This window comes from Elaeis guineensis, chromosome 10, assembly GCF_000442705.2.
Source record: "Elaeis guineensis isolate ETL-2024a chromosome 10, EG11, whole genome shotgun sequence".
Lineage (NCBI taxonomy): Eukaryota > Viridiplantae > Streptophyta > Magnoliopsida > Arecales > Arecaceae > Elaeis > Elaeis guineensis.
The window spans coordinates 29,728,679-29,748,727 of NC_026002.2; the positions used below are offsets into that span (position 1 = coordinate 29,728,679).

General features: G+C 38.4%; 2 protein-coding genes across 6 annotated transcripts; one reads left to right on the top strand and one right to left on the bottom strand.

Annotated features, from left to right (window-relative positions):
* Window positions 1–55: 55 nt before the first annotated feature.
* LOC105052611 (probable pre-mRNA-splicing factor ATP-dependent RNA helicase DEAH3) lies at window positions 56–6,483 on the top strand. Of its 4 annotated transcripts, XM_010933469.3 has the most exons (7): window positions 58–518; window positions 2,395–2,582; window positions 2,811–3,895; window positions 4,465–4,590; window positions 4,674–4,912; window positions 5,017–5,135; window positions 6,151–6,483. In XM_010933469.3, the coding sequence occupies exons 1-7, from the start codon at window positions 222–224 to the stop codon at window positions 6,284–6,286; spliced, it is 2,190 nt and encodes a 729-aa protein (XP_010931771.1). In that variant the 5' UTR covers window positions 58–221; the 3' UTR covers window positions 6,287–6,483. The 4 variants fall into 4 exon arrangements, 3 of the variants coding, with proteins under 3 accessions (XP_019708584.1, XP_019708583.1, XP_010931771.1); XR_002165548.3 differs by lacking the exons at window positions 5,017–5,135; window positions 6,151–6,483 and having other exon boundaries at window positions 56–518; window positions 4,394–4,590; window positions 4,674–4,777; XM_019853025.3 differs by lacking the exons at window positions 4,465–4,590; window positions 4,674–4,912; window positions 5,017–5,135; window positions 6,151–6,483 and adding an exon at window positions 4,311–4,445 and having other exon boundaries at window positions 56–518.
* Window positions 6,484–11,917: 5,434 nt separating this feature from the next.
* On the bottom strand, window positions 11,918–19,647 carry LOC105052613 (protein REDUCED WALL ACETYLATION 4). Of its 2 annotated transcripts, none has more exons than XM_010933471.4 (16): window positions 19,460–19,647; window positions 19,127–19,215; window positions 18,504–18,638; window positions 18,347–18,403; window positions 18,200–18,272; window positions 16,713–16,871; window positions 14,296–14,445; window positions 13,947–14,202; window positions 13,730–13,851; window positions 13,414–13,500; window positions 13,238–13,326; window positions 13,083–13,145; window positions 12,922–12,978; window positions 12,748–12,844; window positions 12,498–12,656; window positions 11,918–12,296 (listed from the first exon to the last, which is right to left on the bottom strand). In XM_010933471.4, the coding sequence occupies exons 1-16, from the start codon at window positions 19,490–19,492 to the stop codon at window positions 12,288–12,290; spliced, it is 1,635 nt and encodes a 544-aa protein (XP_010931773.1). In that variant the 5' UTR covers window positions 19,493–19,647; the 3' UTR covers window positions 11,918–12,287. The 2 variants fall into 2 exon arrangements, with proteins under 2 accessions (XP_010931773.1, XP_010931774.1); XM_010933472.4 differs by having other exon boundaries at window positions 12,142–12,386; window positions 19,460–19,636.
* Window positions 19,648–20,049: the final 402 nt, after the last annotated feature.

A 20,049-nucleotide genomic window follows, 5' to 3' on the forward strand; every position in this document is an offset into this window, starting at 1 on the left:
ATGTTGACTGATCAAAAAATTGTAATTGTTTTTATCTGGGGTTAAGAAGTGGATCACTTCCGAAGCTTTCCCTCCCGACCTCAAAAAACGCGAACCCTAACCCTCGCGCGCTCGAGCGCGAGTCCCCATCCCCCCTCCCATTTGAGCGGCAATCGGCATCGCTTCTCGTAGCCCTCCTCAGGGCCGGTTCTTGCTTCTTTTGGAGAGTGAACAGGTTGGGCATGTCGACGGAGAGGAAGCGGAAGGTGAGCCTCTTCGACGTGGTGGACGAGAACTCTGTGTCGGCGAAGCTGGCCAAGGTCAACGGCTCCGCCCCCGGGCTGGCAGCAGCCACCCCCGCGGTGCCGCCGGGGATCAACCGGTGGAGCGGCAGGCCCTACTCGGCGAGATACTACGAGATCCTTGAGAAGAGGAAGACCCTCCCAGTGTGGCAGCAGAAAGACGAGTTCTTGCAAGCACTTAAGGCCAACCAGACCCTGATCCTCGTTGGAGAGACTGGCAGTGGCAAAACCACCCAGGTTCGTTCTTTGAGAAACAAAGAAAAAAAGTTAAGGTTTTGAATCTTTTATCCGGCCTTGTTTTAGTTAGCAGCCATGATCTTTTTTGTTCCTACTCTTTCTTTTCCTTGCAGTATTGTAGGTTGTTCTAATAAATTCTGTGGCTTTACAAAATTAAGTCCATGATGAGATGCTGGTGTTTGGAATCGTGAAGAAAGAAGTTTTTTTGTTTGTGATTGCCTGAAAGTTCTGAACTTGCTAGAAATTTCTGAACCATTATATATGTTGGGCTTACCGGTAGCTTGAGAGGTTAATGGATGTTATATGATTCGTTATTTTTTTATTTCCTGGGCAGGTTTTGAATATCTATCTATATTTTTGAAAAAGGAATGAATGATGGTAATTAACTTTTAGGTTAAAATCTGGAACTGTTCATTCTAAAACAAGCTATGAATCTATCAATCCATCTTCTTCGTTTCTGTATTTTTGGAACTTAGGGCCTATTTGGATGCCTGGAGACCTTATCTCTGCGATAACAAACTGCTGGCTTGAATTTCCAGCAGCAACACTCAAATTCAATATCGCTATTTTTTGGTACAAGCTATATCACCCTGAAGGAGGAATTTGCAGTCCGTAAATATTGCGATAGAAGGGAACAAATAAGCTGGCTGAATCTTATGTTTTTCATTATTCTTTCTCCTCTTTAGCTAGAGCTTCTTCTGATCTCTCCTCATCTTCCGGACGGTGGCTTTCAACCTCCAAATAAGGTTTTGTTGTGGTCATTGATTTTTTGGGTGATTAGTTGCTGACATATGGAGCTATATTGTTTGGATCTTCTTGCCTGAAGCTGAGGGACCAGCTTAGGTCACAAGTATTGCAAGTGCCCATGCAGTTAGGGCTACAACTTGGGGAGTTTGGGTCAGAGGGTTAATGCAAATTCAGTGCTAACCAACCCATACCAACCTTACTGGTGGGTATCTTAGTTACCAGGAGGAGCAAACTTGGGTGTGGGTGAGCTAAAGCTTGTCTCTCAATTTTTTTTTTCCCAAATATAACTAAGAAGCTACATCAATACACCCTCATATTGACACTAGGCAGGATATTGATGCATTGTGCTGACACTCACTTTGTCTGTATTGATCGTGTGCCAGTACAGGTACCCAGTATTTTTTTGGTTTATGGTCTATAAATTTATATATTTTTACAAGTTCAATGTGGCTTGTTAAATGAGGAAATTATTTTTATGAACCTCTTCGAATAGTGATCGGTGTATATGGATTAGCCAAAATGGAGGAAAATAGATGTATATATCACAGCTTTAGATCTGTGCATGGTTATGTTTGAGAGTAATTCTTAGAATCTTCTTTTCCCTTCATGACCAACTCTTAAGAAGTTTAGATACTTGGTTAAATGCATTAGGAGGTGCTTTGCTTTGTTTGATGATTGGTTGGTGTTTATTCTGTATATTCTTTGCCAGTTAGCATTAAAATATGTTTACAAACACAATATTTAAGAGGTATTCTTATTCCTTGGAAGTATTGCTTGTTCTTTGTCCTCTCAGGATTTTTTTTATATGTTGTCTTTCCCCTCTCCTCTGCTGCTCTAGTTTGATTCTTTTTAAATTTTTCTAAGCATTTGAATGTTTGTATTTGTATTTGTTCACCTTAAAATCTTAATCATCAGTCAGATGCTCTTGTTGTCTTTGTTTTTTATCCATTTAAGCCAGTGATTTTGCTATGTCCTTCTTTATTGTTATTTCATTTATTTATTTTTGTTTGTGCAGCTTCTTGTAGATATTTGATGGATGATAGACAAAGTGTAATAATTTCTTATAAAATTTTATAAATATTATAATTGCTTTCAACTTACTGATGAAAGGAATGATGCTATTATATAGATTCCTCAATTTGTTTTGGAAGCCGAGGACTTAGGCAAACACTCAATGGTTGCTTGCACCCAACCTCGTAGGGTTGCTGCAATGTCTGTTTCCCGTCGAGTTGCCGAGGAGATGGATGTAACAATAGGAGAGGAAGTTGGTTACAGCATTCGGTTTGAAGATTGTAGTAGCCAAAAAACTATACTGAAGTAAGTTTTTGCCTTTTTTCAGGCACCGCCAATGTTATTTAATCCAGATGGTCTAAAGTACTTTGTGGTCTCTTTATTATTTTAGTTATTTCCTTTTCCATGCTATTGTTATCATAATTTTTCTGACTTTATGCTCACATCCAACCATAACTTGCTTCTTGTTTTTCACCATCAAATTAGTATCACGTGCGTATACTCAATCTTTTGTTTTCTCCTTATCATCATCAGGTACTTGACTGATGGTATGCTTCTCAGAGAGGCAATGGCTGATCCACTTCTAGAGAGGTATAAAGTGGTGATTCTTGATGAGGCTCATGAGCGAACTTTAGCAACAGATGTTCTATTTGGTCTTCTGAAAGAGGTTTTGAGGAATAGGCGGGATCTGAAATTAGTTGTAATGAGTGCGACACTTGAGGCTGAGAAGTTTCAGGGGTATTTCAATGGGGCACCTCTAATGAAGGTACCTGGAAGACTGTTTCCTGTGGAGATTTTCTATACACAGGAACCAGAGAGGGATTACCTGGAAGCTGCCATTCGAACAATTGTGCAGATTCACATGTGTGAACCTCCCGGCGACATACTTGTTTTCCTTACTGGAGAGGAAGAAATAGAAGATGCATGTAGGAAAATTACAAAGGAAATTAATAACTTGGGTGACCAAGTTGGCCCTGTGAAAGCAGTGCCATTATATTCTACTTTGCCTCCAGCAATGCAGCAGAAGATTTTTGAGCCTGCTCCAGCCCCGCTGGTGGAAGATGGCCCTCCTGGAAGGAAGATTGTGGTGTCAACCAACATTGCAGAAACATCTCTGACCATAGATGGTATAGTTTATGTGATTGATCCGGGCTTCTCCAAACAAAAAGTTTACAATCCAAGGATACGTGTGGAGTCCTTGCTGGTCTCTCCAATATCAAAGGCAAGTGCTCATCAGAGGTCAGGACGTGCCGGTAGAACTCAACCTGGAAAATGCTTTAGACTTTATACTGAGAAAAGCTTCAGTAATGATCTACAAGCACAGACATATCCAGAGATTCTTCGTTCTAATCTAGCAAATACAGTTCTTACGTTGAAGAAACTTGGAATTGATGATTTGGTACATTTTGACTTTATGGATCCTCCTGCTCCTGAAACCTTGATGCGAGCCTTGGAGGTTCTGAACTATCTGGGTGCCTTGGATGAGGAAGGGAACTTGACCAAATTAGGTGAAATCATGAGTGAGTTTCCCTTGGATCCTCAGATGGCAAAGATGCTTATTGTCAGCCCCGAGTTCAATTGTTCCAATGAGATCCTCTCAATATCTGCAATGCTTTCAGGTATGCAGAAATTTATTTGTTTAGTTAGTTATGTTGCTGGGCATCTCATCTGATTATTTTATTGTCTTGAGATTTTTCAAAATATGCTGGTTATTTAATATAATGCATTATGCTCTGCAGGCATTAACACTTATTGGACATGCTTAGCATTTCAGATGTGTAGTCCAGATGTGTTGATGCTTGCTGATCTTGTCCTGTTCATATGTGGTTGCAAGCATAAATGATTACTCGATATGCTAAACAGTTCACCAGCATTGTCAATTTTGCACTTGTGCTTGCTTTCCCATATTTCAAGGTGTATTGATGTCCACGGAGAAAAAAAAGAAAAAACATGCATGTAAGGGCGATTTAGTATCTTATATTGCCTGACGAGGGATGTTATCTTCAACTCTCTTGTCCATGCTTAATGAGCCAGGTTTCAGCATGGCCAGTAGAACCCTGCCAGTTTAGGGCTGATGCACATAGTTTAAGTTTCTCAGCAATTCTCTTATGAAGCAGTGTCGTATCGCCTCTATGCCTCTGCTGACCTACCATGGGCTTCATCTGTGATAACCAATTTCTGTCTTTAGTACCCAATTGCTTTCTCCGGCCTAGGGAAGCTCAGAAAGCTGCAGATGAAGCAAAGGCTCGGTTTGGTCACATCGATGGGGATCACCTGACAATTCTGAACGTTTATCATGCTTACAAGCAAAACAGTAAGCACACGGTGCAAATCCCCTTGGCTCACTTATAATTCCTTGTTTCAGTGCATGTAATTCACTTCATTTTGATAATGCAGACGAAGACCCTTCATGGTGTTATGAGAATTTTATTAACCAAAGGACATTAAAGGCTGCTGACAATGTGAGACAACAGCTTGCCCGCATCATGGCCAGATTCAACCTCAAGCTATGCAGCACAGATTTCAACAGCCGTGATTATTACATCAACATCAGAAAGGCTATGCTCTCAGGGTACTTCATGCAGGTAGCTCATCTTGAGCGAACTGGACACTACCTGACGGTGAAAGATAATCAGGTGGATACTGCTTAATGGTCTTTAGTTGCACATCCTGTGAGTTCCCTTAATGAATATTATCCTGTTACCTTGCTTCATGGATTTATCTTGTCCTATTTTTTTAGGAGGTTCATCTCCACCCCTCGAACTGCTTGGATCATAAACCAGAGTGGGTCATCTACAATGAGTACGTCTTGACCAGTAGGAACTTCATCCGCACAGTTACAGATATTCGTGGAGATTGGTAAGCTAATACATATTCATTGCTAATGTTATATCTGTTCATGTTTATCATACAAAATTTCACTCTATTGTATGCTGTTATCCTTTTATGGCCTTTCATTAGCGTTGTTGGCATATCTCTCTATCTTTCTCTCTCAGGAAGAAAGGGCTTTGTTTATATTTTTCACTCGCTTCTCTTCGGTGGTAGCATTAGTGCTCATAGTAAATTTAATTTCCTTAATAAAATTACATGCATATGCCATATTTTCTTGAGGTTTAGAATGACTAAGAAAAAAAGGTTTGTCCGGTATTGCTGTCATTTGGTTTTTGTCTTGAAAAATCCAAGAAGAAAAATTGTCTGATTAACATGTATAATTAAACCTTTAAAAAAAATTATTAGACATTTAGAACTTCTGATGGCTAAAATTTTTTGCTTTCAAAAAGCAAGGCATAATAGAAGTTTTGTGCAAATGCTAGCTTCAAGGTCAGTCTCGATCTGGTATTTCACTAATTTGTAGAGATACAAAAAATGCAAAAACAAAAACAATAGCATACAAGCCTTAAGCTATTCATGTTGCATAGTTTTCATTGCTTCGAGCTAACACGGTAAACTAGCTTTCAACTTGCATCACAATTAACAAAGTTTTCTGGCTGTTGCTCCCATTCTCCATCTGGCTCGGTCATGACCAAGTTATTTTTGTAAGGTGTTTGGTGAAAATTTAGATTTATTTAATGAGTGCTTTCTTAATCAGCCTAAGACATGAAATTTTTAGAATGGATCATTAAGCCTCCTAATTTCACTATTTGATGGCATGCATGTCTTTATAATGTTTTGTTTGGGTTATTTTTACATTTTTCTAAAAAAATCAGCAATGTAATTTTGGTAATTCCCCGAACTAAGTTCTGGTTGGTCAGTTAAAAATGAGTTGTGGTCATGTGATATTTACGAAAATTTGCCCTATTCTTTCATGCATTGTTTCTTAGCTAAATTGCCACCTGTTCGATAATTTGGAATGCACCAACTGTACTACATGCAGGTTAATCGACGTTGCTCCACACTATTACGATCTCAGCAATTTTCCTTCCTGCGAGGCAAAACGAGTTCTAGAAAGGCTGTACAAAAAGCGTGAGAAAGAGAAGGGTGAGAGCAAGACCAGAAACAGAGCCTTTTAGGTTGCTTTTGCCGGTGCAATGGTGTGTTTGACAAGAATGGGTGCATATCTTAGTCCATCACCATGTGACTGGTGCCTTCAGTGTCCTTTTAAGTAGTTGCATGCTGTTCCCAGTGAAAAAAACAAGAGCATTTCTTTTTCGGACGGAGCTAATTTTAAGCCTAAAAATGGATTTCGATTGGTGTTTTTAACCTGCTACCGACTGCTCTCCAGGTATACCTTAAAGTGCCAAACTTTTATTGAATGCTGCTTCCCTTAGTGGCACTTGATGAGATGGGGCTGCTTGTCTTTGGGTTCAAGGCAGAGTCTATTATTTTATAATTTTTTTGCGCCTAGACAAAAGATTTATTTCTTGCTCACCCAAAAAAAAAAAAAAAATAGGATTTATTTCTTCTGCATAAATTATAATGCCACACTGTCATGGGAGTGTTTTCCCTGTCCCAAACACTCGTGTGGTGCCCTAGCAGGCTATATACCAAAGCCAGTCTTACTGAGTTCTTTTTTTCGGACATACATATATGCAAGCAGCATTTTAGTCATATAGTCAATTATACATCTCTACATTCCTGTCTAGCAACTTAGCTGAATTGAACACATGCGACATCCTCAAGTGTCTGTAAGCAATTCGATCCCTCGAGTTAATTGTCAATGCTCATGTACATTTTCATGTTATAAGATAGATTCTTGTCAAGAGTACTTCGTATCTTGGCACTTTTGTGCCAATTTCATGGCTTTGCCCTTTAAATATTGCACATCCAAGATGTTTTGATCTTTGGAGTACTTTTGTGCCATGATATAACTACTATGCTGTAAGTCATTAAGCTGTCTTTTAAAAATGCACATGCTATATTTCAACAATATGACTATATAATGTCATGGTTATGTATGAGGCTCAAGCAAATTCATTTCTAGTGCTATCTAGCTGAACAGCCAAGCCAACATTCCATATAGCCACTTGAAGCCATCGTCAATCGTGCATGTTCGAGCCCTCCTAAGTTCTACCATCTAAGCTTTTCGATAAACTTTGGTGCCACAACTATGGTCTTACATCCTCAACATATCTTTCCATCCATGGTCATACTACTTGACAATGTTCATGATTTGCTTGCATATCGTTGCGCAATGCCATGGTCATGAAAGTTCACAGCCATATTGCCCAACATTTGATGTCCACAGTCTACTCGCACATCATGCACTGCCGCGATATTGACATCCAAGTTTGCCTATTAAATAAATATATTTAATTGATTGATCTTCGCATCCAACTATTCTCTCTTTGGCATGGTCTTCTTGACTGCCCTTGATCCTAGGTCCAGCTCTAAGGGACATATCTAAGGCATATGTCCCGATCGATATTTCATAAGTTGCTTGTACTCCATGATCGGCCGGCTCTGATGGATCTTCGCAAGATATCACCCCATAATGCTCATGAGATTTACCTATTTGGGCAAACCAAACACTTGTCCGATTAATCCTCTATCATCTCTTCACTCCACTATAGAGATCAAGAACGCATAGAGTAGTCCGGACAGTTTCTTAAAAGTCAACCTCTCGAATATCCTCTCCCTGTATAATGCGGCCAGCTCATCTATCTTGCATTAGCTCGAGCCTCCATGCAAGATCATCTAGGCATGGCATCACCTTGCCCTGCAATCGTGCTACGACAGCCCTGTGTCCTACGGACCTGGGGAGTCAGGAATATGGCCAAAACTTTGCATCCCTCTTTGATCCAAGGGGAATCCTCGAGGATCCACATATGTTTTGGTGGTCCATCGCCATGTCAAATATCAAGCTGCTCGAGCCCTCCGATATCATGCCTTTCTTTGGCTAACTATTGCTCCCCTCAACATCCCATTGAGGCATCCGCCTAAACTCTACTTCGGGGGTTCTAAAGTATCGAGAAGTATTATAACTTTTGGCTCAAGCCAAACCCTTCGCAACACCGTGCCACACCAATGCCGACACCTTCTGTGATGCACCTACGGCAAGTCTGTGACAATGCTCCCTCACTCAAGCTGTCCACGTTCTTGTCGACATCCAAACCATTGCTTGAATGCCCATTGCAGTCACTGCAATAATGATTCCTCAAGTCAGAGGCCCACAGCCTTGGTGTTTTTTATCGTTTCTCTACCACTGTGAATCCACCATTCACACCACACTAACTCTTCCTAGAACCCAAACTACTTCATTATGGCATTAGCCTCTACTTCTATCATTCCGTTATGATCTTCTGACCTTCCAACTGCATGACACTCAGATTTTTTCCAAGGCTTAACTCTTGATTGTCCTAATCTAAGAGTGGCCACTGCATCCTCTTAGCTTATTGTGGTCCTCTGACCATCAACTTCAATTGAAAATATTGTGGCACTCCTCAAACTCTTTTAAGGCTTTACTCCTAATTGCCCCATTCTGAGAGCGACCACTGCTTCTACCAAAGCATCCTTCATAAATTCACTACCAGCAACACAAAATGACACTCCTTGGACTGCATCCTAAGCTTAACTCTTTTCCATCTAGATCTAGGAGCGGCCCTCCACATGAGTCTCCTTTGGCAACTTGTCTCCAAATACCTGATCTTGCTACATACCCACTTTGTGGCCCTTTAGTAGTTCCGACCTTTTCCATTCAGCACTATATCTTCAGATCCTACCACACCGCACTGATGCCAAGTACTAACAAGTCACTTTTATTTCTCTGCACCATCTCATACCAACACAAATCCACATGCTACTAAGAGGGATCCCAATATGTGGTGAAGGCCACTTTCCACTTTGCTCAAGTGCCTCGATATCTCAATCTTCACTCCAAGACCTAGTTGTTTACATCTACAGAACCATTTATTTATGATGTTTACCCAGATTCTTAGCTTGAATCTACTACTATTGTGTCTTCACTCTGAGTTTATAGTACCAACACAAGACTATCCCACTAGCCTACCTCACTCCTGTGTCTCTAGTGCCTCGACACCCACTTGCATCTAACACCTAAGCCTTATAGTGGCTCACAGCATGACCAAAACAAGCACCTCAATTGATAGATCCATTCTACATCCTGGCCACCCTAGACAATAGCCACCTTGGCCAACTCTACACAGTCCTCATGCTTCACCTCTTGTAACCTGACATCGCATGCTCGTGCAACGGATAAGCATCCTTGGCCAAATATCTACCACTAGTACCTTGGATTTTCAATGCCTTCACCCTAAGAGCAGTTACATGAACTTCAATTCAATTTGACCATTTAAGTGCTTTAGCTCCATAATCGCCCTCACAAAAGATGGCTTTTTCCAATGTTCCCATCTTTGTGCACTTATGTCCCTTGACTCTCCAAGCCTTCATCTTAGCCTGCACTTCAAAATTTGGATGCTGCATCGTTCTCTGCACTCTAGACTCACCCTAGTACCTCAGTCTATTTATCCAACTCTGCCTCTATGGAGATTCTAGTCCTTCAAGATGCTCTATCTTGTAACTTTGCATTCAGCCCAAGTGCTTCAGCATTCACGAGCACTCTTCATGCTTAATTTCTTTCCTCAGCCATGAACTAGTAGACTATTGCATTCACGGGCTCCCATCCATTCGTGCCATCGATGAGCAACCTTAATCATTCAGCACTAAGTACATTGCCTTTGCAACATGATTCCCCATTTTGAGTTGTTGACGCCCTCAACAAACTCAGACATCCAATTTCTCTGGCATTGGACCCCAATATCTTAAGATCTTTCCACTACTTTGGATACCTCCATATCTGTAGCCAAATACATGCAACTTGATAACACATATCAAAAGCCAACAATAAGCACAACGTCAACTATCGACTTAGCTAATCTTTGCTATGATACCAATTATTACGAGGTGAGTGTTTTTCTGACCCAAACACCCATGCGGCATCCCAGTATGCCAAACACCAAGGCCAAACCTTCTGAGTTCTTCACTCAAATGTACATATAAACAAACAGTAGTTCAACCACATAGCTAAGCATGCACCTTTATATCCTACCCAACAAGTTTGTTGAACTACATGCGACACCCTCAAGTACCCGCAAACAACCCAACTACTTGGATCAATTGTAATGCTCATGCTCACCTCTATGCTACAAGATAGACTCTTCTTAAGAGTGCTCCGTAGCTCGGCACCTCTGTGCCAACTTCAGGACTCTACCCCTTAAGCTAAGTACTGCACACCCAAGATGTTTCGATCCTTGAAGTAATTTCATACCATGACATAACTACTGTGCCATTAATCCGTAAGCCACTAAGATGCCCTTCAAAAATGTACTTACCAAATCTATACGACACGACCATGCAATGCCATGATTATGCATAAGGCTCAGACAAATTCATCTCCAGTGCCGCCTAGCCAAACCACCAAGCTAACACATCCCGTAGCCCCTTGAACCCAGGATCGATCATGTATGTCCAAGCCCTCCCAAGTTTCCCTATCCAAGGTCTCTCAAAAGCTCTAGTGTCTCAATCCCATTCTTGTATTCTTGACATGCCCTTCCATTTCATAAATATATTCGACCAGCTGATCCTTGCATCCAGCTGTCCTCTCCTCAACATGACCCTCTTGGCCATCCTTCATCCTCGACCCAGCTCTAAGACACATACCCCAACCGATATTCTATAAGCCATGCTTGTACTTCAAGGCCAACCAACTCTCGTAGATCTCCACAAGACATCACCCATAATGCTCATGAGACTAGCCTATTTAGGTAGGCCAAACTCTTGCCTAACTAGTCCTCTATCTCCTCTTCACTCCACTAAAGTGATCAAGAAGGCATAAAGTGGTTCGGACAATTTCTCAATGGTCAACCTCTCGAATATCCCGTCCTCACACAATTTGGCCGGCTTGTTCAACCAGCATTGCTCTGAATGACTCTATGCGAGACCATCCTGGCATGGCACCACCTTGCCTACAATCGTGCCATGACGAGCCCATGTCCTACGTGTCTGGGGGAGTAAGGAACACGGCCAAAGCTCCGTATCCCTCCTCAAACTAAGAGTCCTCCAATATCTACATATATCTTGACGGTCTACCACAATGCCAAATATTAAACTTCTTGAGCCCCCCGATATCATGTCATGGTTATGCCACTCCTTGGCTAACCATTGCTTCTCTCAATACTCCAACAAGACATCTACTTAAACTCCATCCCAAAGGTTCCAAAATATCTAAGAACATCGCAAGTTTTAGCACATACCAAATTCTTTGCAGCACCATACCACGTCCATGCTGACACCCCTTGCAACGCACCTACGACAACTCTATCACAACATGAGGGTTGTAGAAACTTATAGAGCTAAAAGGAGGAATTCCTTATCTCTGCTTGGTTGCTTCATTCTGGAGCAATATCGTCCAAAGATGCTCATTTTTCTGCTATCATTGCTTGCCAGTCAGCCTTCTACCCGGCAAATCACTGTACTACCATTTAGCATTTAATTTTGTTTGCACCTTCGCAATTGTTCAACTTCTGAATTTCCAGGTTATTAGGCATGTTATAGCAGGTTGATTTGATCATGTTTTCATGACTCTGTTATCGCAATGGGCTGCGCAAAGGAGACGGGGAAGGACAATGAGGATGCATCCTTCAGTTGGATCAGAACTACGCCAACATGACAGACCAAAAGGCCTCTAAGCAACCATCGTTTGTAAGAATCTGTCATTCAACCATTACAACAATTTACCAACTTCTGCTTCGGAATTCTTATGACCCCTGCAGCAGAGATTATACATTCTTAGAGTTCTGATGTCAGTGCACGGATATCCACCTATTTCTTTCTACGTCTCATGATAATATGATATTCACTTTTACAGAATAGAACAATTCGTGCTGCTATGATTTACACAATAAGGATATTTGAAGCACAAACACAACATTTATACTGATTTATCACAACAAATGAAATAGAGAAGTACATCAGCACCTAGCCTTGATATGGAGGAAGAAGCTTGGAGGCTACTCCACAGACTCCTCAGTTGGAGGTCAAATTCAACAAGAACGATCATAGATACTGGATGTAACAATAAGCTTTGTCAGAATTTAATCGACCCATTCAGGATTTGTTACTTCTATGGACAACCCAAAAACAGACATCTTATGCCTGCATGCAAGTAGGTAACTTATCATCAAATATTAGTTTGGGACCTTTGGGTCCTATTGCAATCAAATGTTATGCAGTCTATTTGCACTTCAGTTTTTAGTGCATTCTTACCAGCATCTTTGGAAGGCTGAGTAGCACCAAGGATAAAGCATACAAGGTTATTGAGATGATAACTCCTGCAGTTAAGTTATAGGCGAGGCACTTGTTGTCCCTGCTCGGTAGAAACACAATCTTCAGGTTGTTCGTTAATTCAAATATTCTACGAGCAACCTGGATAAAGCAATAGGAAAGAAATTAGTTTGATTCTTCCCATTTTTTCCCTATGAAACTATATACTATAGCATGTGCAATATCTACAAACTGTGATATATATGGCAGTGGTGAGCATGAAATTGAGCATTGGGTAATTGGGAATAAGAGACAGCAGCATTCGAGGCTGTTCATCAGGCCCTCCTGATCTGCAAGTTGATGCACACAGGACTTGTTACCTCCTTAAGGAAAATAAGAAAGCTTTTTTAAATTTACAGCAAAATACCTTAGCCAGATGTGGAACTGAGATATGTAAGTCTCCAATGTTATCTTTCCAAGCCATCTGATCATGTGGTAAAGAACTTAATCAGAAAATTTAAGCCAGAAAACTAAAGTGAAATAGTAAATAGAACTTCAATTCATTGGGGTAAACTAGAGGTCACTTACCCAAATAGGGTAAGGGTATAGCCTCGAAATTGCTGAGTGATGTTCCGCAAGCAAATGTACACACTGATTTCCAAGAATGAAGGGGGATAAAATGTATCAGCATTTAGCATGGAGTGAATGATTGGCAATTGGAAGGACATTGGGAAGAAGCATACGTTATTGGGATCCATGATGTGTAAGGGTGGTATGCATTATAGGTATACTTGTCCAGCTTGTAAACATACTCATACCAGAAGTAACCAATCTTGAACAAAGGTAGAAAGGCATCCATGAGATGTGAAAAACAAAAAGGAGAGAGAAAGATGAGCAATGAATTCAGTTTTGTAAGTACCGTTAGGCACATTGATGCTATTGTTGTTTTGATTGTTATTCTCAGCTTCACTTCAGTTTCTTCGAGTTTTTCCATCCACCTTTCCACCTATGTCAGAAAGAAATTTATAAATATTATTGAAGCTTTGCTGCAGATACTTGGATTCAGCTCTTTTGTCAGCAAACATGCTAAGATTATAGCTTAAGCGGTAAGAGCAAGATAAGAGCAAATAGCAACTCTGTTGACAAAGTAACATCTTGAGTACAGATGCAAAATGTTAGATGTGTATTTCTCTACATCACAACATGTAAATGACTCCAAATGAACCAAAACTTACCGTCGGATGATAGTAGGCATATATCATTCCCACTATCCATATATAGCGATCGAGACCCGAACGGAATTGCCATTCATGCATGGGCGGATATTGTGTTCTCGAAGGATCTGGATCTTGGTAAGCTGTTTTCCATCAAAGGGTTCAGTAATATATGCATCTTTCAAAAGAATCAAAAGGAGCAACAGAAACTAAGGAACAGGTTCAGAGAGATACTGACATAGAAGAAATGCAAATGGGCTCCACACAATACTAAACACACCAGGAACCTCCCATACCAGAATAATAACAAGAAAGCAGGCTGTGATTTTGACTGCGATAACTGACCCATGTTCATTGTATTTGTTTAACAGTCCAAGTGTGCCATAAACCATTAGAGTGAAGAAGGTATGCATGGGGCAAATGTAATATAGCATGTAATGGTTATCAAGGACAATGCAGCAAAATGCCACAAAGAAATTAAGTCGCCACATCATCTGTTAAATATGACAAGAGTTGTCAGCTTATTTTAAAATGTGGTAGTTAATCATTAAATAAAGAGGAATTACTTACAAAAGAACAGTAATCACCTGAGCAAACCGTGCAAGGCTGAAATCCTTCCGGACATAGTAATAAGAGAAGTTTCCGAAGCCAGTCATCCACACATAGGCAGCAATAAAAACACGAATTGCATTATAAATTTCTTTTGCTTCAAAGTAGTGGTACATCAGAAACAGTACCTGGATATTGAGAAGGAAATCAAGCTGCATTTCTACTGGCAATATATTGGACTTCAGAAGTTACTCCTCATTTGCCAACTTAGAAAATATAGCATATTACAAACTACTACAAGAAAAGCTTCAAAGAAGTGTAGCATTTTGACAAATCACATAATAGGTGTAGGAAAAAAAAACAACCGGTGAAGGACAACAGATATGGTCGGGGATAAAGGTCACCTAGTCCGAGATTATTAAAATAAATAAAAAAATAAAAAAAATAACTCAACAGATTGCTAGAGAAGAAATACGCATGTGAAGAGAAACTACTGGGGATTTTCTTTGAAACAAAGAAATTAATAGCTCAATCAACAGCCATTTCTTACTAAGCACATTGCCACATCTATAGATAGGTGATTCATGCCAAGCAAAATTATCACATTAATAGCATTGAGTTGCAACTATCACTGGCGAACTCCCATGCTACAAGTTTGTCACTTTCAAGCAAACAGTTGATAGCTAGATGCATCATAAGGAATTCCCTCCTTTAACCAGTCTCCCAAATATTTGGTAGGCTATGATGACTCAAATGAGTTCACCATGGTGATCTAAGATCACTGGTGACCCAAATCCTAAAGTAATCGATCCCCAGTGATCTAAGATCACTGCATTTGGTAGACCATGGTCTAGTGATTAAAGATCTCTAAATACATTTATTAATTATATAAAATATATTATAATAAATTTATTAATAAATTTATTAATATATTAATTAATATATTTCATGAAAATATATTTATTAGTCTTATAATTTATTAATCGTATAAAGATATAATAATTTTTATACTTATAATATATTATTTTTAATACTAATATTTATTTTGATTAGAAAAATAAGGCAAATGGAAATAATATATTTAACAATTTTATTATATAAATGTAAAGTACAATAATATGTTTCTACTATAATTTAACATTATCATTGAATAATAATATGACCATAATATGATTAATAATATATATTTATTAATCATATAAAATATATTATAAAAAAATTAATATAGTAATTATTAATGTATTCCATGAAAATATATTTATTAGTCTTATAACTTATTAATCCTATAAAGATATAATAATTGTTATTATAGAATTAATATTTTATTTATACTTATAATATATTTTTTTTAATACTAACATTTATTTTGATTAAAAAATAAGATAAATAGAAGTATTATATTAAATAATTTTATTATATAAATATAAAGTACAATAATATGTTTATACTATAATTTAACATTATCATTGAATAATAATATGACAATAATATAATTAATAATATATCATAATATAATATATCATAAAAAATATAATATTATATATAATATTGGTATAATATATTAACGGTATATTGATATATTAATTTTTTTTACAAAACTGAAGGATATTTTTTTCATTAAAGTTCAATCCAAGATCATTATCCTGGGGTGATCTTCAATTTCCAACCTCAACGATGGGTATTCCATCATCGAGTTAGATGATGAATTGAGAAGTAGAGGTGATTTGGAATCACTACCACATAAGATCATCGTGGTGCAATCAAATGTGGTGATCTCATCACCTCTACTCACATCATCCTTGATCTTGAGAAGATCATCCCATACCAAACACCCCCTTAGGGTATTAACTAAATGACTTGTACCTTTAATGACCATAGAAATAGCACTACCAGCACCACCACCATCACTACCACAATGACAACAACAGCAATTAATAATTATAATAAAGGGAGCATTCAAAATCAATCTTGATTTGAGATAAAGGTTTGGGTCCAGATGTCTATATCTGGCCAAGATGATCTGATATTTCCACATCCCTAGAAACATTTGCTTTTGAAGAGTAGTTCTTAATACCCTATATGCACATTCAAACACTTTGATTACAACAATCTGTTGTAAAGAATGCATGGAGCAGTTGGGTCTCCCACAATTCAAAACATGTTTGGGATTTTGTGACTGAACACAAGTGCCAGTTAACATAAAACAATGAGAAGAGAACCAGAAACTAGGTGTAATGACATCTCATGGGACTGACTTCAATAGTATATACGATGAACTCAATGTACAAGCAAACAAGACAAAGTGGTATATTAATGATCATCTGGGTCTGATCTGGCAAAATAAACTAATTCATATTTGAGGTATCAGATGTTAAAGTGAAGGGAAAAAAGGACTCACATAGTATTAAATGAGATGGACCTTGAAGAGAAAAGGCATAACAATGTAATTACAAACCTGCATCCACCCCTTCCATTCCTCAGTCTGATGCCTATTGAGATACTGAATGGATTTTCCCGAGACTGGTGATTTATCATGGTGGACCGTAAGAGATGTCATTGCTGCAACAATGATGAGAAGAAAGTAGAGAAACAGGAAAATATCCCTGTTGTAATTCTGCAAATAGAAAACAGTGGTCAGATTAGACAGCCTTGTTGTTATTTAGACTGAAAATGGGTACAAAACATAGCTACAACTAGAAAAGTGCCAACTTTACTAAGACTCAGGGATAATCCTGTTAGTCCCATAAAATATACATGATCCATGCTCCTAAATGGATTAAGTGAATATCTAAATATTAAAGATGCATAAAAATGAAATGCAAAAGAAGATAAATGACTAATCTTCAAGCATGCTACTACTAGTTATCTTAGTGCTCATAATAAGGAAATTGTGATTAAGTATGGTTGCTATTTTGGTCTTACAATATGTCATTTTTGAGTTAGTATGTTGCTAGCAATTTTTTTAAGTAACTACCAATATAAGTTTTTTTTTTTTTTTTAATAACAAACTTGGTTCTGACAGGACAAGGGCTATCTGAGTCCTTTTATTAGTTGATTACTCAGATTTTTTTATTTAATATGCTTAGAATATAATTTAATAGAGTGGAAAATCTATATCTCTTTTAATTTCTCTCTCTTTAAGCGAGGCCTATGTGTTTCCTTTTTGCCATTGAATATAATTTCCTGAAAAGATTCACAAATAAATAGTATAAGTTCATTAGCTTTATTGATTGGCTTTGTCTAAGAATAAGTTTTGACTCCAAGGTAGTGCTTAAAATGAGACCTCTTGTATCTTGTTGGGATCCATAATCACCTTAGGATATATCACTAAGCAAAGAAAGTAACTTGCTCATAGTTTGACATGTGGTCTTTCATAATTTGAGATATCATTCTACTTCAATTTGGCCATGACTGCTATGCACCCAAAAAAGAATTCCTCTTATCCATGCTAATCCATTCTGAGGAAAAATGAAACCTTGCTAACCTTTTTTTTTTTTTTTTGGTAAAGAACCCTGCTAACCTTTTAAGACACTTAAAAGTCAAAACTATGTTCATATTCTAACAATTGCTTCATGAGTTTACCATACAACAGTGAAGCCTAAGAGAGTTGCATGTTCATGGATGCATGCATGTTAGGATAAATGCGACTTATTTTCTTGTTTACTACTGTTTTTCCAGAGATTCTGAAAGGTACAGTATACAACCAGCATTCTGATTTAAACATGTATAATGAATAAAAATTGTCAGAGTTCAGGATAAGTTAGACATTTCCAGCATCGGGTTCATGCTCAGATCACTTCGAAATTTCCTTTTATAAGAATTTAATTTTGAATATGAAGAAAAGCGAGTTTATAATTCCTGCTAAAGTACACCTCATGTCAACTTTTTTTAAATCTAGTTGATTGAAGCATATAGTTTCCTTTGTGAGGGATACAAAAGCACCTTTGCTGACTCTCCAAGGAGATTTGTACGATCGCAGATGTAAAAGCAAGCCAAGAAAGCTCCAAATTCTGATCTGAAAGTTATCAGCTCAAATCTATTAACACATTGTTGCTGATGAGTCCAAAAGTTCACAGCAGTTTCACTTACATGGCTCGTAATGTCAAACGGTTCTCTAGCAAGAAATCGTTGTCCATCAAAAAAAATCTGAGCAGCTCAACAAATAAAAAAAATGCCACTCGGTCAGGCTGAAATAAACACCAAAAACTTACATGTTAGGATATCAAGTACATTAAACTCATAAAACCTGACAAGGCTTGCCGATGCTTTGCGAGGTTTTGAAGAAGCTGCTGAGAGACCTCCTTCTAATAACTGAATTTTAGCTTCTTCAACAGGTGGGCTGATGTCCAATCCAACCAAATTGGCATCAGAAATCCTGCCACTACAAATCAAAGAAGGGATTTGGTTCATGCCCAGAGTTTAAGGGAGACAATTAGATATAAATATCCCAAAATATACATATGGTTATATTTCCAAAGGACATGCTGCAAATCATTGCAATATCTGATAAAGAAATAAGCCTCATGGGGCTGCATGAAGATAACCCCAAGAAAATGGGACCCCAAATGCATAAGTGCCAAGCTTTGATTGGATTAATCATCGAAATTTTGATGCCAAAAGAACTCTCAAATTTTGCTAATCTAAATACTACCAACAGACCACCAGTTCATGCAAAACTTGGGTTTTAAACATGAAAGATGATTCTCACTCACAAAATTCCGGGCTTAAATGATTCCACAATCTATTATATCCAGAAAAATGCTGAGCCACAATGAAATTGAAAAATTTAAAACACAAAGAACCAGGCTATACAACTAGCACATAGAACTAGCAAAAGCAAAATACAACATCTCATTATATATAACTCACTGTGAAGAACCCGAGTTCTTCCAGTACTTCAACAGCTCCGAATACACCCAAGCCGCAAATATTGGGATGAATCCGAGAAGCAGCGACACCTGCCATTGATACACTCACAAATTATATTAGCCAGCGCCTCCACCCTCAACCATATGAAACTGAACCATTTTCAGCAAATTATCACTCTAATTGCTTCAAGAACAGCATATATATTTCTTAAGCAACCAACGTTTAAGAATATAAATGCCAACAATTTCCCCTGTTTCGACTCAGAAACGTATCAGATGTCCAAATCTTTCGGGGAAAAGAAAGACTGCAACAATTTTCTTCGGATTCACGCACCTGTCCTGGAGTGATGGGCTCTGAAATCTTCATTGAAGACCACAAAGAAGAAACTCCACTGAGAAAAGAGATGCGAGTAAACGAGCAGTTTTAGGTCTAGTATTCACTTCAGAAATCAAAGGAAATCTCAGATAAGTTCTCTTTTCTCAGCAAGTTCACAGGAAAAACGTGGAGAGTACGGCGGAAATGGGGGGACAGATTCGGAGAATTTAGCGTGATCCTAAGACAAAGAAGGTAGATGGCGGAGTTGGGTAGTGGTCCACCGCACACCCGGTAGCTCTGCACCGCCTTCCGGAGCTGTGGAGCAGAAAGTGGCCTCACTAAGATCTCCGGACGTTTGCCGAATCCAAGCACAAGACAACGTCTGTTGTTGTGTCCATGTGCTGCAATTCTTTGTCTTGCTCGTCTCTGTTCATCCAGCATTTCATAATGCACTGTTTTGCGATCAAATAAATATATTAAAATAAAAATAATTTTTTAAAAAGTAACTTCTCAAGTAGTATTCTTTTTGCGAACTAAACAAGTTTGAAATGATAAAATATAAAAAATAAATACATTTTAGTATCATGTAAAACAAAAAAATAGAGTAA

Excerpts from the sequence above, each read along its gene's own strand:
- LOC105052611 (XM_010933469.3), top strand. The coding sequence starts at position 222 with ATGTCGACGGAGAGGAAGCGGAAGGTGAGCCTCTTCGACGTGGTGGAC. Across the intron at positions 4,913-5,016 it reads TGACGGTGAAAGATAATCAG|GAGGTTCATCTCCACCCCTC; the intron begins GTGGATACTGCT and ends CTATTTTTTTAG. Across the intron at positions 5,136-6,150 it reads ACAGATATTCGTGGAGATTG|GTTAATCGACGTTGCTCCAC; the intron begins GTAAGCTAATAC and ends TACTACATGCAG.
- LOC105052613 (XM_010933471.4), bottom strand. The coding sequence starts at position 19,492 with ATGAAGATTTCAGAGCCCATCACTCCAGGACAG. Across the intron at positions 14,446-16,712 it reads AATGGAAGGGGTGGATGCAG|GTACTGTTTCTGATGTACCA; the intron begins GTTTGTAATTAC and ends CTCAATATCCAG. Across the intron at positions 12,657-12,747 it reads CCACTGCCATATATATCACA|GTTGCTCGTAGAATATTTGA; the intron begins GTTTGTAGATAT and ends TGCTTTATCCAG.